Below are 19461 nucleotides of genomic sequence, written 5' to 3'. Positions count from 1 at the left end.
AATTTGACTTGTCAAATTTCTCTAATAGCGCCATTGGGATGTCAGTTGAATTTGGGAAGGAATAACAGCTTTTTTTTTTTTTTTTTTTTTTTTTGAGATGGAGTTTCGCCTTTGTTGCCCAGGCTGGGGTACAATGGTGTGATCTCAGCTCACTGCAACCTCCACCTCCCGGGTTCAAGTGATTCTCCTACCTCCTCCCAAGTAGCTGGGATCACAGGCATGTGCCATCACACTCAGCTAATTTTGTATTTTTGGTAGAGATGAGGTTTCCCCATGTTGGTCAGAGTGGTCTCAAACTCCTGACCTCAAGTGATCCACCCACTTCTGCCTCCCAAAGTGGTGGGATTGCAGGTGTTAGCCACTGAGCCCAGCTGGAATAATATCTTTATTGTATTATTTATATCCATAAACATTTAAGTCACCTGCAGCATCTTTACTGAGGTTTTATAATTTTTCTCCCTGAACTTTTTACTTGTCTTTTGTTAGATTTTTCTTATATGTCTTACGTTTTTGTGTAGCTACTGTGTTTAGTATCTTTGACTGCCTTACATTTTCTAACTGCTTGACTCCAATATATAAAAATGCAATTGAATTATATATATTTATCTAGTATCCAGTCCCCTTGTTAAACTTTTATAGTAATTTTTCTGTTGATTCTTTTAGGCTTTCTATATAGGTGATATCTGCAGCTGTGAATAACAATAGTAATGATAGCTTGCTTTTTCCTTTCCAATCCTTATCGCTTTTATTTCTTTCCCTCTTACTTCATTTCCCAGGCTAAGACCTCCCATACTGTTAAAGATAAACCTGAGAGAATGGGTGTGTGTCTGTTCCCTAATGTACCATCAGCACCTATAAGTACTTGCTACACAGTAGGTGCTCAATGAAGAATCTAGTGATGTTTTTATTTCAGTTATTTTACTTTTTAGCTCTAGCATTTCTATTTGGCTCTTTTAAAAATATTTTCTAGCTATTTGTATTCTGTATTTGATGAATTATTGTCACCATACATTCCTTTACATCTTTAAGCAGAGTTTCCTTTGATTCTTTGAATATATTTTTAATGACTGCTCTAAAGTCTTTATTAAAAAGTCAGCCATCGAGGCTCTCTGTTATGTAATTTCTCTTGCATCCTTTTTTCCTGTGTATGGATCAAATTTTCCTGTTTCTTTTCATATCTCATGCCTTTTTTTGTTAAAGATTTGATACTTTAGACAACTTATTGTATAATTATGGATATTGATTGCTTCCCCTTCTGGAGCTTATTGATTTTGTTTACTTATTTATTTATTTTACTCACTTGACTGGAGTATTTTAGTGAAGTCCAGTTCCCCAGCTCAGTGTGAAGCTTCTGATGTTGTTCCTCAGAGACTGCAGCCTTGACCTTCCTTACACCCTTTACCCTGGGATGATAGTGGTTTCACCGGTATTCTTTGTCTTTCCCTATCTCTCTGTTAAACTGTCTACCTTTTAGTAACCACTTAACTGTTAGAGTCCACTAATTGCTAACTGATTGCTCTATTGTTTTTGACAATGCTCTGGGGGATTAAATTACTCCATTGTCTAATCAGATTAAATTTAGGCTCCTTTGCAGAGGTAGTTTTTGAGTTCAGTCTTGAGGTTTGCTCTGATCCCAGGAAGACTCTTCTTAGCCATCTCTTCCCTAGCTTTCTCTGGTAAACTCTGGTCTGCAGTTTGGCTTGTTGCTTTTAGAAGGTACCAGCCTCCTCTTAATTGCTTACAACCAAAATATCCATTGTTTTCAAGAGCACATTTAGGTTCAATTTTTCCCCTACTCCGTTCCAAATAAAGTAATTTCTTCTGGGAAGAGCTTCAGAATTTTCTTTTCTTATGGATGTTTCTCCCCCTGAGCAAAATCTCTGAACTACTGCTCCAGCCAGAGCTGAGGATGGGGACAGTCACCTTCTCTCAGAGTGACTCTCCTGCTTTATGAGCAAGGCTCTGCAAGGGGGAAGTAGCTTCCATTCATTCTTCTCAGCTTGCCTGTCCTAGCATGGAACTCATACCGTATATGTGAGTTGCAATAAGGGCAACTGGGGTTCCACTACTCTCAGTCTGCTGCACCTGGGATAGAGCCACTGCTCTATGAATGCAGTCTGAAAGAAGGAAAGGAGCCCCCAGTCTTTCCATTCTCCACTCATCTGGAATTTAGCCTTTGCAACAGAACATGAGAGTGGGCAGAAATGCCAGCAGCTTGTCCCTCCAGGGAGATACATGATATGGTTTGGATGTTTATCCCCTCCAAATCTCATGATAAAATGTGATTTCCAGTGTTGGAGGTAGGGCCTGGTGGGAGGTGATTGGATCATGGAGGTGAATCCCTCACAAATGGTTAGCACCATCCCCTTGGTGGTGAGTTAGTTCTTGTTCAGTTAGTTCACACAAGATCTTGGTTTTTTTTTTTTTTTTTTTTTTTTTTTGAGACGGAGTCATGCCCTGTCGCCCAGGCTGGAGTGCAGTGGCCGGATCTCAGCTCACTGCAAGCTCCGCCTCCCGGGTTCACGCCATTCTCCTGCCTCAGCCTCCCAAGTAGCTGGGACTACAGGCGCCCGCCACTTCGCCCGGCTAGTTTTTTGTATTTTTTAGTAGAGACGGGGTTTCACCGTGTTAGCCAGGATGGTCTCGATCTCCTGACCTCGTGATCTGCCCATCTCGGCCTCCCAAAGTGCTGGGATTACAGGCTTGAGCCACCGCGCCCGGCCAAGATCTTGTTGTTTAAAAGAGTCTGGGACCTCCTCTTTCTCTCTCTTGCTCCCTCTCTCACCATGAGATGTGCTGGCTCCCCCTTCACCTTCTGCCATAATTGGAAGCTCCTGAGGCCTCACCAGAAGCCAAGCAGATGCTGGCGCCATGCTTCCTATACAGGCTGCAGAACTATGAGCCAATTAAACCTCTTTTCTTTATAAATTACCAAGCCTCAGGTACTTCGTTACAGCAACGCACGGGTGGACTAACACAGAAAATTGGTACCAGGATTGAGGCATTGCTATAAAGATGTGGAAGTGGCTTTCAAACTGTTAACAAAAAGGTATCTAGAACAAATCTCAATCAATTTAGAAAGTTTATTTTGCCAAGGTTAGGGATGCACTGGTGACACAGCCTCAGGAGGTCCTGAAGACATGTTCTCAAGATTATTGGAGTACAGGTTGCTTTTGTACATTTTAGGGAGACATGAGACATCAATCAATATGTGTAAGATATACATTGGTTTGGTCCAATTAGGCAGGACAACTTTATTTTGAAGTTTTATTCCTAAATAAGACATTGTTCTCAGCTTGACTTTTCGCTTGGTTTAGTGATTTTGTGGTTCTGAGATTTATTTTCCTTTCATAGAACTGAGTAATGGGCAGAGGCTGGAAGAGTTTGAAGGGCTCAGAAGAAGACAGGAAGACGAGGGAAAGCTTGGAATTTCTTAAAGACTGGTTAAATGGTTGTGACCAAAATGCTCATAGTCCTCTACGGGGATCTGGGGCAAGAAGCAGCCCCATCTTCTTGGCCACACTCACCTGAGTGGAGCTTTCCTCAAGGTGGGCAGGGTGGTAAAAGCAGCAAGTCATGACTCAAGTACCACTGACTGCCTATTGCTGTTCTTACCAAGATGTAGTAGATTCTTTTTTTATTTTTCTTTAATTTTTTATTTTTATTTATTTATTTATTTTCTTGAATAAACAGTTCTTCATTTGCTGTGTAACCTTTGGGCAGTTTCAGGAAACTTTAAATGATTGTTTTTAAAGTGCTTCACCAGTTACAGTTGTTTCATGGGGAGTGAGGCCACAGAGCTCTTTATGCTGCCATTCTGCTAGGTATGCATTTAGAGGCATAACTCCTATCTTCAAGTTGCTCATCATTTAGTACAGAACAATTCACTTCAAGTACATAAGTACAGTTTTATTGTGATTAATACTGTGCAAGAGTTAAGCACCACACAAAATGGGAACACTGAGGAGAATCTCCTAATCCAGTCCCTGAGAGGATAGGCTTTCTAAAGTAGAAATGAGTTGTGAAAAATGCGAGAAATTAAGGAGATGAAGATGAGATAAGAAGGGTGTTGCAGAAACAGAGAGAAAGCAAGTACAAAGGTACAAAGAGGGCAGAGAGCATGTTAGAAGGTTACATCACTGGGACACAGGATGCACGGGAAAGAAGTTGGCAGAATTTGGACAAATAGGCAAGAGATCCCCAGGCCTGGAATGCCTTGAGTTGTAAGATTTTTCTCCCTGGATTTCTCAGTGCTCCTGAACAGTTTGAGTAAAGGATAACTAGATTATCAATCTTAAAGAAGAAAATTTGGAAGAGATCTAGAGACTTCTCTTACTTGGAGCCATTTATTTACATTCCAAGGTGGTAAAGGAAAGTTAAAGACCTGCCCTTTCTCTCTATGATTATATTATTTCTATATTTCAAATATTCTCAATGGGAACAGTATAATGAATGTAAAACAGTAGTTGTCCTTGGAGGTGGAGTGCCAGAGGACTTTACTTCTTACATAATTCATTTCTATATCATTATAATATTTTACAGGAAATATGATTACTTTTGTTAACAGGAAAAAAATTTTATTTAAAATTTAGTAGCTATTGGCCGGGCACAGTGGCTCACTCATGCCTGTAATTTCAGCACTTTGGGAGGCCAAGGCAGGTGGTTCACCAGAGGTCAGGAGTTTGAGACCAGCTTGGCCAACATAGTGAAACCCCATCTCTACTAAAAATACAAAAATTTGAGGCAGGAGAATCGCTTGAACCCGGGAGACAGAGGCTGCAGTGAGCTGAGATCGTGCCACAGTACTCCACCCTGGGCGACAGAGCAAGACTCAATTTCAAAAAAACCCCACAAAAACCCAAAAACCAAAATAATGGCTATGCTTGTGTGTGCATGTGTGTATGTAGAGGTGCCGCTGAAAAAAAAGATCATCCATGAGTTGATCCCTGTTAAAGCTTGCACTGTGGGTGACACTGTGATGACACACAGATGTCTCAGGAATGAACCACTTACTCTCCTAGCTGCTGGAAGTGCAGCAGAAGATGGTCTTCAGCTGTCAGCCCTTTTTGGGGATTGTCTCAGGTGAAGAAACCTGCCTTACTAAAGGTCATGTCTCCTGGGGGCAGCCCACATCAAGAAACTGATCAGTGTAGGGGTGTAAAGGCCTCCACACTCCCTGTAACTTGGGATAAGTCTCAAGGGCTGCTGCGCTTCAGAGCTCCCCATGTGGCTGCTGAAGGCTTTGTTGGGACTGCACCTCAGCTGTTTCTTCCTCTGCCTACTTCTGCTCTTTCTCCTCCACATGTGTTGAAAAGCACTCCTCAATAAATACATGAAATCATTTCAGAGTCTACTTCCCAGAGAACACAAACCGTAAAGACACGTTCGCATCATTGTAGTCTCTTTACTTTTGTACTTTTGTACTTTTTTAACTTTTGTTTAAGTTTCCATAATTATAATTTAAGGAAAGCAAAGGACTGTGACAGACTATATGTGGTAGATAAGGGAGTAGTGACAAGTGACCTCTAGGGTTCTAGTTTCAGACTGAATGGTGCCATTCATTGAGCAGGAGATGCAAGAGGAGAAGGCATTTGGAAGACAAATGAGGAGTTAATTTTTGACATGCCAAATTTGGGGTGCCTGCGGGGAGCACCCTGGGCTGGAGACAGAGATTATCAAGCTGGAGACAGCCATGAAAAGGAAAGGTAACAGTGGCTTGGAACATCTCAAAGGGCCAATAAAAATTCTATTTAGATTTCAACTGTGTTTGCACAAGTACAGTTGAATTTGTGAGTACCTCACAAAACTGCACTCTTGATAGGAGGCACCATATTCTAGAATATTTATATCACCTAGAGGTCTTAGAATAATATCTTGTACTCACTAAACACTATTCATTGATTGAATGGATCTGCCTGGAAGAGCTAGAAAATGGTTCTGTTCCCCACTTTGTTCCTCTGATCATAATTCTTCTCTAGTCTCTGTCACCTGACATCCTCTCTCACCTTGGATCATATGTGAGTTGTCTTTGTGCATGCAGAGTGGAAGGTTTTAGGACCAATCAAAGGTGAGTCAGATGGGAACCATGCGCTGAAAAAACTAAGAGTTTAGTACGAGGGATAAGACACACAAAAATTATAAGGTAAAAAAAAAAAAAAGAGAGAAGTGAGAAAGCTAAAGAGGAAGTGATAAGGAAGTTCACAGGAGTGACAAATATTTGCAGTTGGGAAAACTCTAAGTAAGAGGCAAAGGCTGATGCAAAGTACCTCCCAGGCTGTATTGGCTCCTTTCTAATTTTCCGTATTTGTAGGTCGCTTTCTTTAGGTTTTTGCTTTAATATTCTACCAGCAGATTAGGGAGTCAGGCAACAGTTTATAATGACTTCTGTCCAGCTTGTTTCTGTACCCCTATGAAAGATTTTGTCATAGCAGTTGTATGTAGAACTGTTTTAAAAATCCATTTCAAAGAGCAAATAATATTATCCAGTCATATTTGGAAAGGATCTCTACATAAAATAGGGTTTTTAATGTTAACATTTCAAAGATCTTTAAAATTAGATTTTACTTCACAGAATCCTAATCTACTTGTCTGGCTTCACACAGCGTTTCTCTACTTTGTAAAAAGCATGACCCTTTGTGGTAAGTATTACAGCCCCACTAGCCTGCTCTCTTCTATGGAGAATCGTCCATCTATAATGATTACGCATCTGTAGGACCAAAAGAATTATGGCATTCTCATTAAAGGGCACCTCCCTAATTAGACACAAACACACACACTTATGATGAGTGAGGCTACAGATCAGTTTTTATTAGTAAAAAAGTATCTAAAACAGCTCAACTACTTTTGAAAAGTGTGCCTTTGCTTTCTATGAAATTCTATTTGAGGAAACTCATAAACAATGAATTTTCCTGAAGGAAACAAATGGAAATAAAATACAAAATGTAGTGAGCTGTGGATATGCAGAGGCGAAGTTATTTACTCTAAACAATACCTGGCTTTGTACTTTCCAATTCATTGTGCAATCTGAACATACCAATTATTACAGAGATTAAGACTCCAAGCTTTTTCCTTATTCTATACACTCACCTCCCTTCTGTCCAACAAGATTATCTTCTCCCAAAGGATTCTCAATAGTTGGCATATGATAAAATCAAAAAAGTAAAAAGGCCAACCCCCACCTCTAAAAACCCCAAAATAAAAACAGCACCAAGTGGGATAGCTAAACTTTCCAGATCCTTAACTAGGCATATCTCAACGTGCTTTATTTAAAATAAACGAACTCTTTGAATACCTTAAGAGGAATATATTTAAATAAACACAGAACTCCTCTATTTTTGACTAGATGTCTAATTTTTTTAAAAAAGTATTATATAGCTAATCACGGTTCAATCTGTTAGAACTCAACCTTTTTCTATTCTATAAAGAAAAAATCTCATACCCCAAAGCATTTGCTTGGGAATTTCGGGAGAGAGCTCTGCAACACACAAAGTCCCATTCGCCCACGCCCCCCCCATCTAAAAAACAAAGTTTGGGGAAGTACTAGGCTTCCGACTTTGACAAGTCCTAGAAGACAAAGCCCAGGGCTGACCCCCCGCGCCTGGCGCCGCCCGTTCGTAGGCCACCAGCGGCCAGGGCCTCCGGCATGCTCTCCCACACGTACGCGGAGCTGGCAGCAGCCACCCCACCGCGCACACGCAGCCACCTTGCGCGGCTGGAGCCCCGGAGCCCGGGGTCGGAGCCGAGGGCGGGGGCCCGGACTGCGGTGCTGCGCCCAAGCACGTACTGAGGCGTGGCCTGCCGCGCGCCAGGCGGGGCTCGGGAATTTTCTCGGGTTGGCTGGGGTTTCGCATCCTCATCATGTAGCGCCAGCCGCACCAGGAACAGAAGGGTGCCGGTTCCCTTCCGCATGCTTGGTATTTTCCCCGCAGGGCTCTGACCGCTGCCGCTCTCAGGCACCTGTCTTTCCTCTCCGTCCCAGAATGGAGCCAAGACAAGGGAATAAAGGAAATTCAATAGTACACGGAGATCGGGTGTCTGGGCAGCGTCTTGGAAAAACTATCCACTACAGGTAAGAATAAAAAATGATGTCCAAACCTCTGAAAGGTGTGAACACATCAGATCTCCAGAACGCGTTCATAGGAAGGTTTATGGTAAAGTATAACTTTTATCCTACAGGGAGACTATTTCGTATCGAATTCCACTGATTTCACTAATTCTCTGTAAAATGATCTGGGACGACAGGTTCACCTCTATTTAAAGGAACGGAATACGAGCCAAGTGGTTAGTGGAAAACTTAAAAAAAAAAAGTAAAAGTTTTTCTTCTTTACATTTTTGTTGATTCCAGCTAGCAACACGTTTGCAAAGGTTTTATTTAACCAGATCTTAATGTTGAAAAAAAAGGAAAAAAGGATTCTTTGCTCTGCAACTTGTTTTAGGTATTGCTACTTGAAAATTTTTAACTTTTAGATTGAGTTTCTACAAAGCGAGTAATTTTAAGTTCATCTTTTCTGTACAGAGGTTTCTAGGAGGAAATCAAGATTTGGAATGGTAATCGTGAGGTTATAAAAACTTGTATCTATTATGCCATTAAGTCAAAACAGCTCTGGGAAAAACATACCATACATTAATACAGTCTTTTATAGTTTGTGCTTTCCCATTCACTACCTCGTTAATGTGAGTTAATGTCTCCATAACTGGAGATCTCAATCTCTAGTTCGAATTCAGAACCCACTAAATAGCACTTGAAAACTTTCATTCATTTCTACTTATGCCCTGCCCCTCCTCTTAGGACATTCCCTCAATGTGTTATGTGATCTCATTACTTTTTCAAGTGACATCGGACCCTCAGTTTTCCACACCTCCATTGCTGCCTTCTGTTTGCTATTTAAACACAGTTAATAATGGAGAAAAGCGTATGTTCAACTGGATTGGCTAGCACTGCAGGGTGGTTAGCTCCATGGGCTTTGGAGTCACTGATGGCCACCTCAAAAGCTCTGAACCTTAGATCACTTCTTCAAGACTATATACTCTATAGATATACTGCTCCCTTATCTGGTACTGCTATGAATGAACTATGTATAGCATTTAGACCTCAAATGAAGAATGATGTACCCAAGCTCTAGGAGTAATAGATGGCAAACCAAAAATGTAAGCTTAAGTCTCCTGACTCTAAAGTCAAACTTAGAACAAACTTGTTTTTAATGATACTGCATTACAAAAATTGAAATAGCTTTATTCTTTTTCTCCTGTATTTTAAAGAAATAGCTACATTTCTTTTATACTCAGAATATACATTCTCATTTTCTGGGTTGTGAGTATAAAAAAAATACAGTTGTTTCGTAAAATAGGGAGGGGAGAGGAATATTAAGGAGAGAACAACTATTCCAGAACTATAGTTGCCAGGGTTGGGTTATAAGCCTTGAATAAAACCATTATGAAGAAATTTGTGACAGTGCCTAAAATTGGGAAGGGCTAGTTCTTCTATTCTGTAGCTTAAAGCACTCCAAGTAGCTTGTTTTCTGAGTGACTGAGCAGTAGGTAAGTACTTGCTTCCTTCCTGCTGTACTGTCCTTTAACGTGGCTTTCCCTTCTCAATGCTTTCAGAAGTCATTTTCCTGAACTGCTGGTCATTAATCTACTGATTTACAAATAGTTTTCAACTGAAGCTAATCTGCTACATAAGCATAATTTTTTGTTTTGTGACCTGTGAATAGTAAGCAACTACTTTATTCTAAAATACCACTTCTAGTGTACTACTATCTGTAACTACATGTTGAAGCACTTTGGGTCACAGTATTTGTGGTTAAATATACGTGTGCCCCTCCCCCGCAATTTTGCACTGAATCTTAGTATTGTTAACTTTTGTTCCAAAATTTTCATATAATTGTAATCACTGTCCTCCATTTTAAGATAAAAACAGCCACCTAAGATATCTGTGGCTCAGTTCCTTTTGTTCAGTATATATACCTCAGGGTACAGGATATAAGGCTCTGGCACTTCCTACATAATTTGTTCATAAAAATAATTTTCTGTACTTGTAGGTGCAGGGATTCATAGTGATTTTTTGGTTTTAAGAAATATCTTTCTACACTGTCTGATTTTTAAAAATGAGATTGTGAGTATAAAATACAGCTATTTTGTAAAAGAAAAATACAGGAGAAAAAGGATAAAGCTACTTTGTTTTAAAATGCAGTATCATTAAAACAAAAACAAACCAAATTTGTTCTAAGTTTGACTTTAGAGTCAGGAAACTTAAGCTTACATTTTTGGTCTGCCATGTATTGCTTTTAAAGCTTGGGCAAATTCTTCTTCATTTGAGGTCTAAATTTATTAATCTGTTAATGGGAATAGATTAGAAATCTTCAGAGAAACTCTAGCCTTTGTAACATTATGTGACTATAATGCTGAGAACGGCTTCGCTCATCCCATGCATGTTTTAAAAATACTAAAATTTTGTGTTTGAACATTTTAATAGGCTCAGAAACTTAAAAATGACCTTTCTTTTCTAATAACATACTCTTTTCAATGGGATATGATGGTTGTTATTATTTAACATGACATTTAGGGACTCAACATACATTAAGGTGATGGCAATAAGACAAATGTAGAAATAACCAGTACCATGTAATTTTCATAAAGTGCTTAAACTGTTGGTAAACAATTTTATGAGTTGGAGGTGTTGAAGCAAATATTATTTATATTTGAACATAAAAGCTGATCAAAGGGGCCTGGTCCACAGAAGATGTTTATTTGATGTAACAAAACAATACAGTTAGTGTTAGATCCAACCACAAAGAGCAAAAGGAATGAAAAATTTGTACAATGTACATAGAAAAAACAAGATATTTACTGTGACAACTATATATTCCTAAAATAATGCTTCTAAAATTATTCAATTATTGAAATCTACATAAAAAAAGGATGTTAATAGCGACAAAGTGCATAAAATCAAACATTGTATTTTGAGCAAATTAATATACTAGGCAATTTTGCTAAGAATGCATGATTTTTTTTTTCTTGTTTACAGTCTGCTCAAAATATCTATACCAACAGGGTAGGCAGAACATTTAGGTTTAATATCAGTTACACAATATTAGCATAAACTTCCACAACTACATAGGGTATTGTTTTCTTTTGAGCTGGCAAAGTGACTATAGAAACATCAGATGATTTCTCTGAATTGAGAATTTTATCCAAATAAATGCCACATACCTTCTAGATATATGCATATCTTTCTATATCATGTAAATGGCTTTACCCATTTAAATAATAAACCATACAGCATTTAAGAATCATTACATGATTAACAATGTCATGTTCCAGGTTTAACAATTTCATAGGCCAAAAAAAATTTCTTCTTAAAAACTAGTTTTATAAATGCAGAATATATTCCATGAGTAACTGCTGGTATTTTTTAAGAAAATATATTGTGCAATTGTGGCTACCACGTACTGCTGGCAAAGCATTATTATTTATGTAAAATGTGAAAAAAAAAGGTGTAAAAATTTTTCAACTGCCTATGATCATGATGAAAGGTTACTGCCTTCTTACAAAAATTATATTGGCATCTTCTTAAAAATAATTCGAAAAAGGGATAAACTCCCTAGCCAAAAATAAATAAATAAAAAGGTGCATTTTTTTAAAATGATGCTACTGCAATGCAATGGTTTAAATACCAAAAAACTGAGAAAATAAGCTGTCTGTGATCCAGCATTAAAGAACATACTAAAAAAGAGCATTAATGTAAATTAAGTAGAAAGGGGATCAAAATTGAACTAACCAAATTTGTGCAGTATTGTAGCCAGGCTTCTAAAATTAGATGTAGAAAATATAAATAGACTGCTTTAGGTAATGAGCCACCAGTGTCCAAAAAAAGGAATGAAATTATGAAAAAGCTCAGTTAACTTGATCCAAAGCTCTGAGTAATTCTTCACCCTGCAGTAGGTTTCTGCTGCCTTGTATAGGAGCATTAACTTCACAATCATAACTGGTCAGCTGTGGTAATCCACTTTCATCCATTGATTGCCCCAGCAGTCTACATGCTAAATCTGAAAAACAAACGAGATACCTAAGTATACATTCATCTAGTCAATGAATATTTATTAAACACCCACAATGTGTTAGGTATCATAGAAAATAAAGCAAACTTCTAGAAGGGTTTTTAGTCTACCTGGCAAAACAACAACTATGTAAAAAAGTAAGTATAATCAAGTGATACTGTTGCTGTCTCAGAAATGTTTACAGGATACAATAAAGGCACAAAGAAATAACAGTTTGGAAAAAAGCACAAATATGGTGGGCATCGAGGCTGATGCCTGTAATCCTAGCACAGGCTGAGGCAGGAGGATCACTTGAGGCCAGGAGTTTGAAACCAGCCTGGGCGACGTAGTGAGACCCCATCTCTACAAAAAGCAGCCGGGCGTGGTGAGGCATGTCTGTAGTGCAAGCTACTCAGGGGGCTGAAATGATTGCTTGAGCACAGGAATTTGAGACTGCAGTGAGCTATGATCATGCCACTGCACTCCAGGCCTGGGCAACAGAGCAAGACCCTGTCTCACAAAAAAAAGAAAAAAAAAGAAAAAAAAAGTAGTCATAAAAATTCACAAATTTCAGCTTCTATCAATATTGACAGCACACAGACATAGATAAGTCAAATAAAATTATGAAAAATGAAAAGCTCCACCTTGAAATGTTAATCTCTGTATTAAGACCATTAAATGAAATACTACTTTTTTTTTTTTTTTTTTTGAGGCAGAGTCTCACTCTTGTCACGCAGGCTGGAATGCAGTGATGCCATCTTGGCTCATTGCAACCTCTGCCTCCCGGGTTCAAGCGATTCTCATGCCTCAGCCTCCCAAATAGGTGGGATTACAGGCACCCACCACCACACCCAGCTAATTTTTGTATTTTTAGTAGAGACGGGGTTTCACCATGGTAGCCAGGCTGGTCTCCAACTCCTGACCTCAGATGATCCATCCGCCTCGACCTCCCAAAGTGCTGGGATTACAGGCGTGAGCCACCGCGCCCAGCCGCAACTTTACTTTTTAATCTTGCTAAGGAACCAAAGTCATTTCTCACTTAGATTAAAGCTCCTAAACAAAAATGTTTCATGTATTTTGTCTCTGTGATGTTCAAGGTCAGAAAGAATAAACTAACCAGAGGGTATTAAAATAATTGTCTTTTGCTCCATTCCATTCTGTTCACTAGATTTGCATCCTTTTACACGTTTCCAAGAAAGTGATGTAGTAGCTGCATGATCGTCTGGCTGCTGTAATAATGTTCCCTATAAACAGTAAAGTTATTTCAAGTTTAGTTTGTTCAATTTTTTTTAAACAACCAAAAACCTTGAAATCGGTGTAAATTTAATAACATTATATAGGCAGTTTCTAAAATACTACCCTAAATTATTTTAAATACTTTAAGTTATTTGCTATTCATTATGACCATAAAGTTATTTGCCATCCATTATGACCATTCTGTCTATAAATACTTTCCAGTTAATTTAGTTTGAAAATATCAGAATGTATTATACCACCATTGACTTACCCCAAAACATAGCAGTTCTTTTTTTAATTTGAGATGGACTCTTACTCTCTCACCCAGGCGGAGTGCAGTGGCCTGATCTCGGCTCACCGCAACCTCCACCTCCCGGGTTCAAGCTATTCTCTTGCCTCAGCCTCCAGAGTGGCTGGGATTACAGTCGTGCACTACCACACCTGGCTGATTGTTGTATTTTTAGTAGAGACAGGGTTTCACCAAGTTGGCCAGGCTGGTCTCAAACTCCTGACCTCAAGTGATCCTCGCCTCGGCCTCCCAAAGTGCTGGGATTACAGGTGTGAGGCACTGCGCCCGGCCAATACCAGTTCTTTTAATCAGGCAAAGTAACTTAAAGGGAAGAGAATGAGATTGGTGGTGATATTCAGGGTGGAGTAAGGGGAGAACTTCACTTTTTAATTCAAAATACATTGGAATTGTTTGGAATTTTTATACCAAGAATGTATTCATTAAACATTTGTATTTTTAAAAACCAGTGTATACAGAGTAAAAAAAAACCCAATGTATAAATTCTGAAAATATAACTTTACTATTTGGAAGAAACGTGGAAACACACACACACACACACACACACACAGAAATAGCACATTAGCTAGAAAAGCAAAACCTACTACTCTCATACTTACAATTCCTACTGCTTGAAAAAGTGAACCATCATGTTCCATTTTTCGCTTTCTCTGAGCATTCTGCAAAGCTAGTATCTTTGGATTTAGTTCTTCCTCAGGAACTGTAGTTCTGAAAAGAAAAAAATTGTAAATGAAAATATAGCTCTTTTATTTTTTAAAAAAATATCCAGTGAGCTCTTTTAAAGAAAATACATAATTCCTTAGTTCTCCAATATTAAGGAATGTAATATATATAACATAACTCTCCTGATTACTAAAGTTTATCACCCTAAAAGTCAAAGCTTGTTTTTTTTGGGGTGAAACAGGGTCTCACTCTGTCAGCCAGGCTGGAGTGCAGAGACATGATTTCTGCTTACTATAACCAAGCTCTGTCTCTGGAGTCAAGTGATCCTCCCACCTCAGCCTCTCAAGTAGATGGGATTATGGCTGATTTATATATATATATTTTTGTAGAGATGGGATTTCACCATGTTGCTCAGGGTGGTCTCAAACTCCTGAGCGCAAGTGATCTGCCCACCTTGGCCTCCCAAAGTGCTGGGATTACAGGCGTGAGCACCTGGCCTTCAAAGCTTAATTTAACAGAAAATTTTCTACAGTATGCATATCCCTATTTTATAAAATACAGCTGAACACAACTAAATTGACATTATTGTAGAGTCAAAACAGTTAAATATTGTCCTTTTATTCCACCTAACATAACAATGCGGTGATACTGTTGGGACTATTGAAATATAAGATCAATTTCACATTCATATAGCATTTTCAGTTTATAAAACATTTCAAGTTCATTAGTTCATTTTAATCTTACTTAAGTTCCCAAGATAGATAAGGCAGGCATATCATACCCATTTTATAAATGAGAATCCTGAGGCCTATTGGGTAACTTTCTCAAAGTCCTACTGCTCACTAGTTGTGATATGAAAGTACACTCTAGGTCTCCAGATCCCTACCTCCCCTCCCCTGCTCTTTCCACTATGCTATTTTTCACTCAGTATTGATCTGGTTATCAAACATGAACTATGTATATCTAAAATTAATATTAAATCATGAAGAATTGTTCTAATGAGTAAAGTACATCAGCTTTGTTATATTATTTTGACTTTTCGACCCCCCCATAAACCAAATGCATAATCATAATGGCTCCTTGTTGTTCCAGATAGTTGAGAATGCCAAATAGGTAAGTGATCTAACTGCTCTCTTATTTTGCAGTTTTCTTTGGTTTTTAAAAAATTTCTATAAAACTTCTATTATACAGACAGGCAAGTTTAAAAATTCTTATATAGATATATTGTCTTTATGAAATGTACACTCAGTCTATCATGTAACTATCATTGTAGTAGTAGTAGTAGTAGTACTTAGTAGTTATGTTTTTAATGGTTTAATTTTTGAAATTCCTTTCATAAAAGTTTTCAGTGTACACTACATTGGAACTAATGTTTAAAAACAATTGCTAGCTGGGTGCAGTGGCTCGCCTGTAATCCCAATACTTTGGGAGGCTGAGGCGGGCGGATCACCTGAGGTCGGGAGTTTGAGATCAGCCTGACCAACATGGAGAAACCCTGTCTCTACTAAAAATATAAAATTAGCTGGGCCGGGCGTGGTGGCTCACGCCTGTAATCCCTGCACTTTGGGAGGCCGAGGCGGGCGGATCACGAGCTCAGTAGATCGAGACCATCCTGGCTAACATGGTGAAACCCCGTCTCTACTAAAATACAAAAAATTAGCCAGGCGCGGTGGCGGGCACCTGTAGTCCCAGCTACTCCGGAGGCTGAGGCAGGAGAATGGCGCGAACCCGGGAGGCGGAGCTTGCAGTGAGCCGAGATGGTGCCACTGCACTCCAGCCTGGGCGACAGAGTGAAGACTCCGCCTCAAAAAAAAAAAAAAAAAAATATATATATATATATATATATATAAAAAATTAGCTGGGCGTGGTGGTGCATGCCTGTAATCCCAGCTACTCAGGAGGCTGAGGCACGAGAATCGCCTGAACCGGCGAGGCAGCGGTTGCGGTGAGCTGAGATCCGTGATCACGCCATTGCACTCCGGCCTGGACAACAAGAGCGAAACTCTGTCTCAGAAAAAAAAAAAAGTGATCTGATGTGTTACCCTTTGGCTTTGACAAGTACAAGAGAACAGTTGTTCAGAAAATTGGATATCCCATCCTCTGTAGCTGATTGTAAACTGTAACTTAGAAGTGATTGTCATTTTTATTACTGTATTCATGCATCTGTCAGTACAACAACCTTTCTTTTTTTTTTTTAAACGGAGTTTCACTCTTGTTGCCCAGGCTGGAGTGCAATGGCCTGATCTTGGCTCACTGCAGCCTCCGCCTCCAGGGTTCAAGCAATTCTGCTGCCTCAGCCTCCCAAGTAGCTGGGATTACAAGCGTGTGCCACCATACCCAGCAAATTTTTGTATTTTTAGTAGACAGGGTTTCACCATGTTGGCCAGACTGGTCTGAAACTCTTGGCCTTAGGTGATCCACCCGCTTCAGCCTCCCAAAGTGCTGAGATTACAGGTATGAGCCACCGCGCCCTGCCCCAACAACCATTTACTGAGGAAGTACTACACATTAGGTCATGAGCTAAGTATTAGTATCACTAAAATACCCAGGACACTATGATTGCCCTCGTGGAGCTCAGAGTCAAAAGTGAGTTAGTGATACAGTAAATAAAGTAACAGAAAGTACTTCTGAGTTCATCTAAAGCCCCAAGATCTTTTCCAAGCTTAGGGAAAAGACGTCTCCCAGCACTCTAGGTCAAGGTGGGAATGCTAGGCAGGGAAAAAAACCTATGTGCTCTGGCTATGACAGTGGTTCTTTCCTATTGCTATTGATAGCTGGCTTAGTCTAGACATAGTGGAGGAGGAATCATTCCCCTCTTCCACACACTTATTAGATAAAAATTTCTTCTAGCTATAGCCTCAAACTTAAAATATGTGAAATCCCCTTACAAATTATATACAGAAAGTATAACTTAAAAATTGGGTCGTGTCCATATGTTTGTTTGAACTAGCTCCACAGAAGTAATGTCATAATTCATGCTTAGATTTCTGGTATAGAGTTAGAAAACCTATGTAGCCTGCAATATATATATAGCTAATGTTCTACAAATATGTAATGAAAAATAAAAGCAACTTTAATACAAGTTAACTATAATAAATTTTAAAAGAGGGGCTTGTAAATATCTATATTGAATGCTGAAGATGGAAGGCTCAATTTGGAATGTGCAATTGGAAATAACCCTTAAATTGGAAGGGCTTTCCTTCAGATAAGCTTAAAAAAGAGCTCTAAGAAATGGAAGCATCTAAGTAGCAAGGGTAGTTAACTAGTCTGATTTAAACAACTGCAAGAAGTACATCTGAGCCAACTCTTAAATATTTACAGAACTTAACTGAGGTGGATTTTATTTTAAAGGTGTTGAAAGACCCTCCCACATTTAGATAGATAATTTTAGAATTTATAATTATTTTAGAAAAAATAGGGCTGGGTGTGGTGGCTCAGGCCGGTAATCCCAGCTCTTTTGGAGGTCGAGTCGGGGGGATCACCTAAGGTCGGGAGTTCGAGACCAGCCTGACCAACATGGAGAAACCCTGTCTCTACAAAAAATACAAAACAAATTAGCTGGGCGCAGTGGCGCATGCCTGTAATCCCAGCTACTTGGGAGGCTGAGGCAGGAGAATGGCTTGCACCCAGGAGGCGGAGGTTGCTGTGAGCTGAGATTGCACCATTGCACTCCAGCCTGGGTGACAGAGCAAGACTCTGTCTCAAAAAAAAAAAAAAATATATATATATATATATGAGGTTAATTTAGAAAGTTTTTTGAGTGCTCAAGAATTTGCCTTAGGGCATATATATCAGAAAGTTTGCTATAAGTTTAGAAATCATGTACTATCACATACATTTATCTCAAAAATAATAAAAGAACTGTAACTTGAATGTTACACATAAATACCTTTGACTCAAAGTGACAGATAACACGTTAGGGCTTCTTGGATGAGATTTTTCTGTCTGTTCTATGACTCCTTTTCCTGCTCTGTTTGGTGAGGCCGTCCGACTTTGAGTATCTCTATATGGTGATGATGTGGCACTAGTAGTTTCTTTATGTATGTGGGTAGAAGATGGAGATGCAATCAATATTTTAATGTCTTCCATACGGTCTTTTGTCACTGTTTTTAATTCATCAGTGGTGGCAGTGGTAGTGGTGGCATTAGCAGTAGGTTCTTGTATTTGAGTCTGCTGGAATACTGTAACTGTGCTTTGAGGACTTGCGCTTTCAGGGCTTGCGGAACTGCTTTCTAATGGTGACAACTGATCGAAGGAACGTAACTGGAAGTCATCATCCATTGGGATATAGGGAGCTAACATCTCCAAGTCTAAATCTGTGTCCTTTAAAACAGCAAATACATGAGTTTTTACAATGGCTACACTTTATAAATAAAAAACAAGTGAAACTCAAAGTTACTTCAGACTAAAAATTAATGAAATTTAATATAAAACAAGTTAATATACCTGAGTGGAAAATGGGTTCTTTGCTTCTGTGTCTTCAGCAAAAAGTTTTTCTACCAATTCCAACTTGAATTCATTGACCATATCACTATCCACATAAAAACAATATTCACTGGGACTATTAGGCTGTAAAAAGAAATACGTTTACTATTTCCTGAAGAAGCCTCCATATACTTTGCTAGTTGTCAGAATTTTCAAACTAGATCTCAGAAAAACCAGAAAACACACAACCAAGTCCATCGTGTTTATCAAATTTTATTTAACTAGGCTGGGCTTGGTGGCTCACGCCTGTAATCCCAGCACTTTGGGAAGCCAAGGCGGGTGGATCACGAGGTCAAGAGATTGAGACCATCCTGGCCAACATGGTGAAACCTCGTCTCTACTAAACATACAAAAATTAGCTGGGCATGGTGACATATGCCTGTAATCCCAGCAACTCAGGAGGCTGAGGCAGGAGAATCACTTGAACCTGGGAAGCGGAGGCTGCAGTGAGCCAAGATCGTGCCACTGCACTCTAGCCTGGTGACAGAGTGAGACTCCATCTCAAAAAAAAAAAAAGTGAAAATAGTGACATTTTGAAGCTTATACTGGTAACTAATTTTGCCAATATACATATTTCTGACTATGTAATATAACATCATTTACAAAATTAAGATGAAAAGAAACACCTTATTCTAAGAATAAAACCTATTTGGTAATTCACATTCCACAATGGTACCTAATTGACCAATTAACTAGATGCTACATTCACTGAAATTTATCTTTGAACTGAGA

At 39.1% G+C, this 19461-nt stretch overlaps 1 protein-coding gene across 4 annotated transcripts in view; it reads right to left on the bottom strand.

Moving 5' to 3' along the window:
* Positions 1–10726: 10726 nt before the first annotated feature.
* HIF1A (hypoxia inducible factor 1 subunit alpha) overlaps positions 10727–19461 on the bottom strand; it is a 53435-nt gene continuing 44700 nt past the window's right edge. For 2 of the 4 annotated variants that reach the window (XM_015143834.3, XM_001099149.5), the window contains exons 11-15: positions 18691–18813; positions 18134–18567; positions 14181–14289; positions 13156–13282; positions 10727–12047 (exon numbers count right to left, since the gene is read on the bottom strand). In XM_015143834.3, coding sequence (XP_014999320.1) covers positions 11896–12047; positions 13156–13282; positions 14181–14289; positions 18134–18567; positions 18691–18813 — 945 coding nt within the window. In that variant the 3' untranslated portion in view covers positions 10727–11895. The remainder of the gene's footprint in view (positions 12048–13155; positions 13283–14180; positions 14290–18133; positions 18568–18690; positions 18814–19461) is intronic. The other 2 variants (XM_077941103.1, XM_077941104.1) reach the window with 1 other exon arrangement.

This window comes from Macaca mulatta, chromosome 7 (genome assembly GCF_049350105.2).
Source record: "Macaca mulatta isolate MMU2019108-1 chromosome 7, T2T-MMU8v2.0, whole genome shotgun sequence".
Classification (NCBI taxonomy): Eukaryota; Metazoa; Chordata; class Mammalia; order Primates; family Cercopithecidae; genus Macaca; species Macaca mulatta.
The sequence above is the reverse complement of the archived record's forward strand: the minus strand, read 5'-3'. Positions and strand labels throughout refer to the sequence as shown.